Raw genomic sequence first — 12,500 nt, 5'->3', positions numbered from 1 at the left:
GTCCATCGCACTCTCTGATTGGACAGGGAGCTCTCTGATTGGACCGTGAGCTCTCTGATTGGACAGTGAGCTCTCTGATTGGACAGTGAGCTCTCTGATTGGACAGTAAGCTCTGATTGGACAGTGAGCTCTCTGATTGGTCAGGGAGCTCACTGATTGGTCAGTGAGCTCTCTGATTGGACAGTGAGCTCTCTGATTGGTCAGTGAGCTCTCTGATTGGACAGGGAGCTCTCTGATTGGACAGGGAGCTCTCTGATTGGACAGTGAGCGCTCTGATTGGACAGTGAGCGCTCTGATTGGACAGTGAGCTCTCTGATTGGACAGGGAGCGCTCTGATTGGACAGTGAGCTCTCTGATTGGATAGTGAGCTCTCTGATTGGACAGGGGGCTCTCTGATTGGACAGTGAGCTCTCTGATTGGACAGTGAGCTCTCTGATTGGTCAGGGAGCTCTCTGATTGGACAGGGAGCTCTCTGATTGGACAGTGAGCGCTCTGATTGGACAGTGAGCTCTCTGATTGGACAGTGAGCTCTCTGATTGGACAGGGAGCTCTCTGATTGGATAGTGAGCTCTCTGATTGGACAGGGGGCTCTCTGATTGGACAGTGAGCTCTCTGATTGGATAGTGAGCTCTCTGATTGGACAGTGAGCGCTCTGATTGGACAGGGAGCTCTGATTGGACAGGGAGCTCTCTGATTGGACAGTGAGCTCTCTGATTGGTCAGTGAGCTCTCTGATTGGACAGGGAGCTCTCTGATTGGACAGGGAGCTCTCTGATTGGACAGTGAGCGCTCTGATTGGACAGTGAGCGCTCTGATTGGACAGTGAGCTCTCTGATTGGACAGGGAGCTCTCTGATTGGACAGTGAGCTCTCTGATTGGACAGTGAGCGCTCTGATTGGACAGGGGGCTCTCTGATTGGACAGTGAGCTCTCTGATTGGACAGTGAGCGCTCTGATTGGACAGGGAGCTCTGATTGGACAGTGAGCTCTCTGATTGGACAGGGAGCTCTGATTGGACAGTGAGCTCTCTGATTGGTCAGGGAGCTCTCTGATTGGTCAGTGAGCTCTCTGATTGGTCAGTGAGCTCTCTGATTGGACAGTGAGCTCTCTGATTGGACAGTGAGCTCTCTGATTGGATAGTGAGCTCTCTGATTGGACAGGGAGCTCTCTGATTGGATAGTGAGCTCTCTGATTGGACAGGGAGCTCTCTGATTGGATAGGGAGCTCTCTGATTGGTCAGGGAGCTCTGATTGGACAGTGAGCTCTCTGATTGGACAGTGAGCGCTCTGATTGGACAGTGAGCTCTCTGATTGGACAGTGAGCTCTCTGATTGGACAGGGAGCTCTGATTGGACAGTGAGCTCTCTGATTGGACAGTGAGCGCTCTGATTGGACAGTGAGCTCTCTGATTGGACAGTGAGCTCTCTGATTGGACAGGGAGCTCTCTGATTGGACAGTGAGCTCTCTGATTGGTCAGGGAGCTCTCTGATTGGACAGTGAGCTCTCTGATTGGACAGGGAGCTCTCTGATTGGACGGCTGGTTCTTACCGAGGTCAGACAGGTACGGCGTGTCGGCGCGGCGGCCGGTGGGCGGCCCGTCGTCCAGCTGGATGTTTCCATGAACCAGAGAAGAAGAGAGACGCAGCAGACTGAAGGAAAACCAGCAGAGCAACACAAACATCCTGCCACCACAGAAGAAGACCACAACTCCCAGAATCCTCAGCTGCCTGCGTCACAGAAGAAGACCACAACTCCCAGAATCCTCGGCTGCCTGCGTCACAGAAGAAGACCACAACTCCCAGAATCCTCGGCTGCCTGCGTCACAGAAGACCACGACTCCCAGAATCCTCGGCTGCCTGCGTCACAGAAGAAGACCACAACTCCCAGAATCCTCGGCTGCCTGCGTCACAGAAGACCACAACTCCCAGAATCCTCGGCTGCCTGCGTCACAGAAGACCACAACTCCCAGAATCCTCGGCTGCCTGCGTCACAGAAGACCACAACTCCCAGAATCCTCGGCTGCCTGCGTCACAGAAGAAGACCACGACTCCCAGAATCCTCAGCTGCCTGCGTCACAGAAGACCACAACTCCCAGAATCCTCAGCTGCCTGCGTCACAGAAGACCACAACTCCCAGAATCCTCAGCGGCTCCAACAGCCTGACAGGAATCGAACCGTTCTCACGTTCATCACAGGAAAATAAAATCATCACTTTTACTTTACAGAAAATAAACGTTCATCAAAGATCCTCACATTAGTTTTTTATTAATATATAAAATATATTTGATGTACTTTTAACAGTAAACGTGGAAACATCCGGAGTTTAAAAGGTAAAAACATCTTTGTCTGTATTTATTAAAGTAAAAGTTACATAAATTATAGAAACTGTGGTTTGATAAAACAGAATATCTGATGTTTTAACTCAAATGTGAATGAAACCTTTAAATGGAGTCAACAAAGAGAAGAATAAATTATAATAATTACACAGTTAAACAGTAACTGAGATTAAAAACAAAGTTAAAATGACTTTTGAATGAATATGAAACAATAACTGACATTAATATTATAAATGATATTTGTGTAAAGAGAAACTGGAGTAAACGGAGGTGACTCACCTGTCGCTGCCACTCTTTGATGTGCGTTCGTCTCCGAGGACGACGGACATTTAAAGGATCAGCTGATGGGGGGGGGGGGGCAGTGTGTGTGTGTGTGTGTGTGTGAGTGTGTGTGTGTGTGTGTGTGTGTGTGTGTGAGTGTGTGAGTGAGTGAGTGAGTGAGTGAGTGAGTGAGTGAGTGAGTGAGTGAGTGAGTGAGTGAGTGAGTGAGTGAGTGAGTGAGTGTGTGAGTGAGTGAGTGAGTGTGTGTGTGTGTGTGTGTGTGTGTGTGTGTGTGTGTGTGTGTGTGTGTGTGTGTGTGTGTGTGTGTGAGTGAGTGAGTGTGTGAGTGTGTGTGAGTGAGTGAGTGTGTGTGTGTGTTGGGAGATGATGTCACCTGTCATGTATATAAGATACATATATTCTGTATATTATTGTAAATATTATATTTATTCTGTAGATAATAATTACAGGTCAGATTTTCACGTTTACCTTTTATTACAAATTCAAAAACAATAACTGACATTTTCAGTGTGTTGATAAAAAACTGAAGCTTTGATTCAGATTTTATTATATTATTAATTTTACATCAAACAAAGATGGAGGACAGAATCAAACAAAGATGGAGGACAGAATCAAACAAAGATGGAGGACAGAATCAAACAAAGATGGAGAACAGAATCAAACAAAGATGGAGGACAGGATCAAACAAAGATGGAGGACAGAATCAAACAAAGATGGAGGACAGGATCCAAACAAAGATGGAGGACAGGATCAAACAAAGATGGAGGACAGAATCAAAACAAAGATGGAGGACAGGATCAAACAAAGATGGAGGACAGAATCAAACAAAGATGGAGGACAGAATCAAACAAAGATGGAGGACAGGATCAAACAAAGATGGAGGACAGGATCAAAACAAAGATGGAGGACAGGATCAAACAAAGATGGAGGACAGAATCTAAACAAAGATGGAGGACAGGATCAAAACAAAGATGGAGGACAGGATCACACAAAGATGGAGGACAGAATCAAAACAAAGATGGAGGACAGAATCAAACAAAGATGGAGGACAGAATCAAAACAAAGATGGAGGACAGAATCAAACAAAGATGGAGGACAGAATCAAACAAAGATGGAGGACAGAATCAAACAAAGATGAAGTCAGAATCAAAACAAAGATGGAGGACAGAATCAAACAAAGATGGAGGACAGAATCAAAACAAAGATGGAGGACAGGATCAAACAAAGATGGAGGACAGAATCAAACAAAGATGGAGGACAGGATCAAACAAAGATGGAGGACAGAATCAAAACAAAGATGGAGGACAGATACAAACAAAGATGGAGGACAGGATCAAAACAAAGATGGAGGACAGAATCAAACAAAGATGGAGGACAGGATCAAACAAAGATGGAGGACAGGATCAAACAAAGATGGAGGACAGAATCAAACAAAGATGGAGGACAGAATCAAAACAAAGATGGAGGACAGGATCAAACAAAGATGGAGGACAGAATCAAACAAAGATGGAGGACAGGATCAAACAAAGATGGAGGACAGAATCAAAACAAAGATGGAGGACAGATACAAACAAAGATGGAGGACAGGATCAAAACAAAGATGGAGGACAGGATCAAAACAAAGATGGAGGACAGAATCAAACAAAGATGGAGGACAGGATCAAACAAAGATGGAGGACAGAATCAAACAAAGATGGAGGACAGAATCAAACAAATATGGAGGACAGAATCAAACAAAGATGGAGGACAGGATCAAACAAAGATGGAGGACAGAATCAAACAAAGATGGAGGACAGGATCAAACAAAGATGGAGGACAGGATCAAACAAAGATGGAGGACAGAATCAAACAAAGATGGAGGACAGAATCAAACAAAGATGGAGGACAGAATCAAACAAAGATGGAGGACAGGATCAAAACAAAGATGGAGGACAGAATCAAACAAAGATGGAGGACAGAATCAAAACAAAGATGGAGGACAGAATCAGAACAAAGATGGAGGACAGGATCAAACAAAGATGGAGGACAGAATCAGAACAAAGATGGAGGACAGGATCAAAACAAAGATGGAGGACAGAATCAAAACAAAGATGGAGGACAGAATCAAACAAAGATGGAGGACAGGATCAAACAAAGATGGAGGACAGAATCAAAACAAAGATGGAGGACAGAATCAAACAAAGATGGAGGACAGAATCAAACAAAGATGGAGGACAGGATCAAACAAAGATGGAGGACAGAATCAAAACAAAGATGGAGGACAGAATCAAACAAAGATGGAGGACAGAATCAAACAAAGATGGAGGACAGAATCAAAACAAAGATGGAGGACAGAATCAAACAAAGATGGAGGACAGAATCAAACAAAGATGGAGGACAGAATCAAAACAAAGATGGAGGACAGAATCAAACAAAGATGGAGGACAGAATCAAAACAAAGATGGAGGACAGAATCAAAACAAAGATGGAGGACAGGATCAAAACAAAGATGGAGGACAGAATCAAACAAAGATGGAGGACAGAATCAAACAAAGATGGAGGACAGGATCAAAACAAAGGAAGGAAAGATGTGGACGTATGTGGAGCTGGGCCGGTGTGTGTTGTGTGTGTGTGTGTGTTGTGTGTATGTAGCGCTGGTGTGTGTTGTGTGTTGTGTGTGTTGTGTGTGTGTAGCACTTGTGTGTGTGTTGTGTGTTGTCTGTGTGTAGCACTTGTGTGTGTGTTGTGTGTTGTGTGTGTTGTGTGTGTGTGTAGCACTTGTGTGTGTGTTGTGTGTTTTGTGTTGTGTGTGTGTGTGTTGTGTGTTGTGTGTCGTGTGTGTGTGTGTTGTGTGTATGTAGCACTTGTGTGTGTGTTGTGTGTTGTCTGTGTGTAGCACTTGTGTGTGTGTTGTGTGTTGTGTGTGTTGTGTGTGTGTGTAGCACTTGTGTGTGTGTTGTGTGTATGTAGCACTTGTGTGTGTGTTGTGTGTTGTGTGTCGTGTGTGTGTGTGTGTGTGTTGTGTGTGTGTTGTGTGTTGTGTGTGTTGTGTGTACTTCCTGTTGTTACGCTGTCTGATTGCAGAACATCACTTGAGCGGCTTCTTCATTATCGTCCATCAGCTGCTCTTAAACGCTTCATCGTCCTCGGCGGCGGCCGCGGCCAACATGGCGCCGATTCTCTGAACTGTGACACGCTGATGACATCACTGCTGCACTCAGCGCTCATTACCGTCCATCAGCAGGAATCAGTCCAATCAAACATGTCCTGATCAACAACAACAACAACAACAACAACAACAGCAGCTGACACACACTTCCTGTCTCCGCTCAGCTGTTACCGTGAAACCCAGCCCGGTCACAACACTCACGCCTCATTAGCCTCGTTATTCTCATTTATATTAAATATTATAAAATCATTTAATAAGAAAATAAAAGATTATATCATATAAGACAGAGGAGGAAGATCTGGAAGGTTCTGCTGGAGCTTCACCGTCATGGCCGCCTCTGATGCATCGCCCTCTCCTGCAAACCTGAGCCAGTGGTTTGGGAGAGACCCCCGCGCCCCCTTTGTCCAAGTCCGGCAACACTGCGGCACATGTTGGTGGGATGCAGGACCAGCCTCGCCCAGGCCGTCACACCTGCGGCACAACCAGGTGCTCCCCCCCCGTCGTCCCGTTGGAAGCCAACACCATGGCCGCCTCGCCACCTCAGAGCCGGGTCTCACTGCTGAACCCTCTGGAGGGCGAGCACACCCGAAGGACGCCATCACTCTTCCACAGAGTCCCTTTGAAGAAGAAGAAGAAGAATTACTTTATTTATCCCGCACGGGGAAATTGAATTTTTTCACTGTTATTATTAATCATGTTACACACACACACACACACACACACACACACACACACACACACACACACACACAGGACCTATACATGCAATTAAGGAGAAATGTCAGAGTGAGGGGGCTACCAGTGACCAGCGCCCCGAGCAGTTGGGGGTTCGGTGCCTTGCTCAGCAGCACCTCGGCAGTGCCCAGGAGATGAACTGGCACCTCTCCAGCCACCAGTCCACGCTCCATTCATGGTCCACACAGGGACTTGAACCAGCGACCTTACGGTTCCCAGCCAAGTCACCTATGGACTGAGCTGCTGCCGCCCCTTGGTGCCTTCAGTGTGAAAGTACTCGTCCTCCTATACAACAGATCTGATGTTAGATAATATAATATAATATAATATAAAATAATATAATATAAAATAATATAATATAATATAATATAATATTAAATAATATAATATAATATTAAATAATATAATATAATATAATATAATATAATATAATATAATATGATATAATATAATATAATATAATATTAAATAATATAATATAAAATAATATAATATAATATAATATAATATTAAATAATATAATATAATATTAAATAATATAATATAATATAATATAATATAATATAAAATAATATAATATAAAATAATATAATATAATATAATATAATATTAAATAATAGAATATAATATTAAATAATATAATATAAAATAATATAATATAATATAATATAATATTAAATAATATAATATAATATTAAATAATATAATATAATATAATATAATATAATATAAAATAATATAATATAAAATAATATAATATAATATAATATAATATTAAATAATATAATATAATATTAAATAATATAATATAAAATAATATAATATAATATAATATAATATTAAATAATATAATATAATATTAAATAATATAATATAATATAATATAATATAATATAATATAATATGATATAATATAATATAATATAATATTAAATAATATAATATAATATAATATAAAATAAAATAATATAATATAATATAATATTAAATAATATAATATAATATAAAATAATATAATATAATATAATATAATATTAAATAATATAATATAATATAATATAATATAATATAATATAATATAATATAATATGATATAATATAATATAATATAATATTAAATAATATAATATAATATAATATGATATAATATAATATAATATTAAATAATATAATATAATATAATATAATATAATATAATATAATATGATATAATATAATATAATATAATATTAAATAATATAATATAATATAATATAAAATAAAATAATATAATATAATATAATATTAAATAATATAATATAATATAAAATAATATAATATAATATAATATAATATTAAATAATATAATATAATATAATATAATATAATATAATATAATATAATATAATATAATATAATATGATATAATATAATATAATATAATATTAAATAATATAATATAATATAATATAATATAAAATAAAATAATATAATATAATATAATATTAAATAATATAATATAATATAAAATAATATAATATAATATAATATAATATTAAATAATATAATATAATATAATATAATATAATATAATATAATATGATATAATATAATATAATATAATATAATATAATATAATATAATATAATATAATATGATATAATATAATATAATATAAGATTAAATAATATAATATAATATAATATAATATAAGATTAAATAATATAATATAATATAATATAAGATTAAATAAGATTAAATAGTATATTAATATGATATAAAAACAATTAAAAATAAATAAATAAATAAATAAACGTGTGGTACCGCCCCCTCCTCCTCCTGTGATCGATGCTCTCTTCGCTCCCTCGCTGTAAAAACACACAGACAGAAATAATCGATCAGACTCATCAACCCGGAAGTGTTCAGACTGTCACACAGACAGTCAGCAGGTCCAGATTCAGGTCCAGATTCAGGTCCAGTCCGGGTCCAGGTCCAGGTCCAGGTCCGGGTCCAGTCCGGGTCCAGTCCGGGTGTGCACCATGGTGTTCGAGTCCGTGGTCAGCGACCTGCTGAACAGGTTCATCGGGAGCTACGTGGAGAACCTGGACAAGTCCCAGCTGAAGATCGGGATCTGGGGAGGTGAGGCCAGACTCCGCCCGCGAACCGCCGCTTTTTACACTCAGCCCCGTGTAAACACACACAGACGGGCGCTGTCAGGGGCTCGAACCTGTGACACTGCCCAGCGGGGTCTTCTCTGAGCTTCGGCGCGGATGCAGCTCCGCGGGCGGCTCTAGTCTCTGATTTCAGGGGAACTTCAGCCGCAGCTCCGCGGCCGAGAGGCGCCTGATCTCGGCCCTGGTGCCGCGGGACCGGAGGCGGAAGCGCCGGGGGCTGCCGGGGCTGCCGGGGCTGCCGGGGGCTGCCGGGGCTGCCGGGGGCTGCCGGGGCTCACACACGCACGTGTTTGGGCTTCACACACACGCATGTTCGGGCTCACACACACACATGTTCGGGCTCCACACCGACAGAGAGTAGACACACGTGTGAAATATTAAAGAACACATAAATAAACTGTTGTTCCGCGTGATTCACGGTAAATGAGCAGGTTCCGGGGTCTGGTGCCGTCAGCTCCCGTCACAGAGCGGCTGTGACCGGGTGAACACACGCGGCTGCAGCTGCTCCAGGACCGGTGGGTCCTTCATTACCTCATCATCAGATCATGTGAAGAGTAATGAAATATAATATAATATAATATAACATCACATGATGCACACACAATAAAACAGCAACGGTGAAGTAAACAGCGCGGTGAGGGTCAGGGTCAAGGTGAGGGGTTAGTGTGAGGGGTGATGGTGAGGGGTTAGGGGTGAGGGTCAAGGTGAGGGGTTAGTGTGAGGGGTGATGGTGAGGGGTTAGGGGTGAAGGGTCAGGGTGAGGTTCAGGGTCAGGGTCAGGGTTAGTGTGAGGGGTGATGGTGAGGGGTTAGGGGTGAAGGGTCAGGGGTGAGGTTCAGGGTCAGGGTGAGGGTCAGGGGTGAGGGTCAGGTTCAGGGTCAGGGGTGAGAGTCAGGGTGAGGGGTGAGGGTCAGGGGTCAGGTTCAGGGTCAGGGGTGAGGGTCAGGGTGAGGGGTCAGGGTGAGGGTCAGGGGTCAGGTTCAGGGTCAGGGGTGAGGGTCAGGGTGAGGGTCAGGGGTGAGGGTCAGGTTCAGGGTCAGGGTGAGGGGTCAGGGTGAGGGTGTGAGGGGTGAGGGTCAGGGTGAGGGTCAGGGGTCAGGGTCAGGGTTAGTGTGAGGGGTGATGGTGAGGGGTTAGGGGTGAAGGGTCAGGGTGAGGTTCAGGGTCAGAGTCAGGGTGAGGGTCAGGGGTGAGGGTCAGGGGTGAGGTTCAGGGTCAGAGTCAGGGTGAGGGTCAGGGGTGAGGGTCAGGGGTGAGGTTCAGGGTCAGGGTGAGGGTCAGGGGTGAGGGTCAGGTTCAGGGTCAGGGGTGAGGGTCAGGGTGAGAGTCAGGGTGAGGGGTGAGGGTCAGGGGTGACGGCGAGGGGTCAGGGTGAGGGGTGAGGGTCAGGGTGAGAGTCAGGGGTCAGGGTCAGGGGTCAGGGTCAGGGTCAGGGGTCAGGGTCAGGGGTCAGGGTCAGGGTCAGGGGTCAGGGTTAGGGTGATGTTGTATTTAAAACTCCAAAGTTTCACAGAAACACAGAAGTTCCTGCTTCAGTTTGACTGAATTCCTGAACGTGACGCAGCGTTTATTACACTTCCTCATTCCAGGTCACATGACTCACACCTGACACACCTGCAACACCTGAAACACACACCTGAGACACACACACCTGAGACACACACACCTGAGACACACACCTGAAACACCTGAAACACACCCGACACACACACCTGAGACACACCTGAGACACACACACGAGACACACACACCTGAGACACACACACCTGAGACACACACACCTGAGACACACACCTGAGACACACACAAGACACACACCTGAGACACACCTGAGACACACACCTGAGACACACCTGAGACACACACCTGACATACCTGCAACACCTGAAACACCTGAAACACACACCTGACACACACACCCGACACACACACCCGACACACACACCTGACACACACACACCTGAGACACACACAAGACACACACCTGAGACACACACGACACACACACCTGACATACCTGCAACACCTGAAACACCTGAAACACACACCTGAGACACACACGAGACACACACCTGAGACACACACCTGACATACCTGAAACACCTGAAACACACCTGAGACACACACCTGACATACCTGAAACACCTGAGACACACACCTGAGACACACACACCTGAGACACACACGAGACACACACATCTGAGACACACACCTGACACACACCTGAGACACACACGAGACACACACCTGAGACACACACCTGAACACACACCTGACACACACCTGAAAACACACCTGAACACACACCTGAACACACACCTGAGACACACACCTGAACACACACCTGAACACACACCTGAGACACACACCTGAACACACACTTGAGACACACACACCTGAGACACACACCTGAACACACACCTGAACACACACCTGAACACACACCTGAGACACACACCTGAACACACACCTGAACACACACCTGAACACACACCTGAGACACACACCTGAGACACACACCTGAACACACACCTGAACACACACCTGAACACACACCTGAACACACACACCTGAACACACACCTGAACACACACCTGGGATATGAAAGCACCACGCGCCCCAAACCTCCCCACATCATCAGAACCTCTCAGAGAAAACAAATCTGTGTTTATGTTTTTTTAATTCTGATTTATTTAGAAAGAAAGTTTCTCTCTGAGGTCGAGAGCGTCGAGTGTTGAGGTTGAGAGTGTCGAGGTTGAGCGTGTTGAGGTTGAGCGTGTTGAGGTTGAGAGTGTTGAGGTTGAGTGTTGAGGTTGAGAGTGTTGAGGTTGAGGTTGAGGTTGAGAGTGTTGAGGTTGAGTGTTGAGGTTGAGAGTGTTGAGGTTGAGAGTGTTGAGGTTGAGCGTGTTGAGGTTGAGTGTGTTGAGGTTGAGCGTGTTGAGGTTGAGAGTGTTGAGGTTGAGCGTGTTGAGGTTGAGTTTGAGCGTGTTGAGGTTGAGCGTGTTGAGGTTGAGGTTGAGAGTGTTGAGGTTGAGCGTGTTGAGGTTGAGAGTGTTGAGGTTGAGCGTGTTGAGGTTGAGAGTGTTGAGGTTGAGGTTGAGAGTGTTGAGGTTGAGCGTGTTGAGGTTGAGCGTGTTGAGGTTGAGCGTGTTGAGGTTGAGGTTGAGCGTGTTGAGGTTGAGCGTGTTGAGGTTGAGGTTGAGAGTGTTGAGGTTGAGCGTGTTGAGGTTGAGGTTGAGCGTGTTGAGGTTGAGCGTGTTGAGGTTGAGGTTGAGAGTGTTGAGGTTGAGCGTGTTGAGGTTGAGGTTGAGCGTGTTGAGGTTGAGGTTGAGCGTGTTGAGGTTGAGCGTGTTGAGGTTGAGCGTGTTGAGGTTGAGGTTGAGCGTGTTGAGGTTGAGAGTGTTGAGGTTGAGGTTGAGCGTGTTGAGGTTGAGCGTGTTGAGAGTGTTGAGGTTGAGAGTGTTGAGGTTGAGAGTGTTGAGGTTGAGAGTGTTGAGGTTGAGCGTGTTGAGGTTGAGCGTGTTGAGGTTGAGAGTGTTGAGGTTGAGCGTGTTGAGGTTGAGCGTGTTGAGGTTGAGCGTGTTGAGGTTGAGCGTGTTGAGGTTGAGCGTGTTGAGGTTGAGTGTTGAGGTTGAGCGTGTTGAGGTTGAGAGTGTTGAGGTTGAGAGTGTTGAGGTTGAGAGTGTTGAGGTTGAGTGTTGAGGTTGAGCGTGTTGAGGTTGAGTGTTGAGGTTGAGTGTGTTGAGGTTGAGAGTGTTGAGGTTGAGCGTGTTGAGGTTGAGAGTGTTGAGGTTGAGAGTGTTGAGGTTGAGTGTTGAGGTTGAGCGTGTTGAGGTTGAGAGTGTTGAGG

At 43.8% G+C, this 12,500-nt stretch overlaps 2 protein-coding genes across 2 annotated transcripts in view; one reads left to right on the top strand and one right to left on the bottom strand.

Moving 5' to 3' along the window:
- agrp (agouti related neuropeptide) overlaps positions 1-1,678 on the bottom strand; it is a gene marked incomplete at both ends in the record, with an annotated part of 2,076 nt that extends 398 nt beyond the window's left edge. The window contains one exon of the mRNA XM_083940875.1: positions 1,546-1,678. Within this exon, the coding sequence (XP_083797001.1) occupies positions 1,546-1,678 (133 nt within the window). The remainder of the gene's footprint in view (positions 1-1,545) is intronic.
- A 4,411-nt stretch (positions 1,679-6,089) lies between these two features.
- Positions 6,090-12,500, top strand: part of LOC310966292 (intermembrane lipid transfer protein VPS13C-like) — a gene marked incomplete at both ends in the record, with an annotated part of 33,397 nt that continues 26,986 nt past the window's right edge. Inside the window, 2 exons of the mRNA XM_083940874.1 lie at positions 6,090-6,375; positions 8,415-8,615. Of these exons, the coding sequence (XP_083797000.1) occupies positions 6,090-6,375; positions 8,415-8,615 (487 nt within the window). The remainder of the gene's footprint in view (positions 6,376-8,414; positions 8,616-12,500) is intronic.

Source organism: Echiichthys vipera, assembly GCF_963691815.1.
Source record: "Echiichthys vipera genome assembly, contig: SCAFFOLD_88, whole genome shotgun sequence".
Classification (NCBI taxonomy): domain Eukaryota; kingdom Metazoa; phylum Chordata; class Actinopteri; order Perciformes; family Trachinidae; genus Echiichthys; species Echiichthys vipera.
This window is presented reverse-complemented; position numbering and strand designations above follow the sequence as displayed.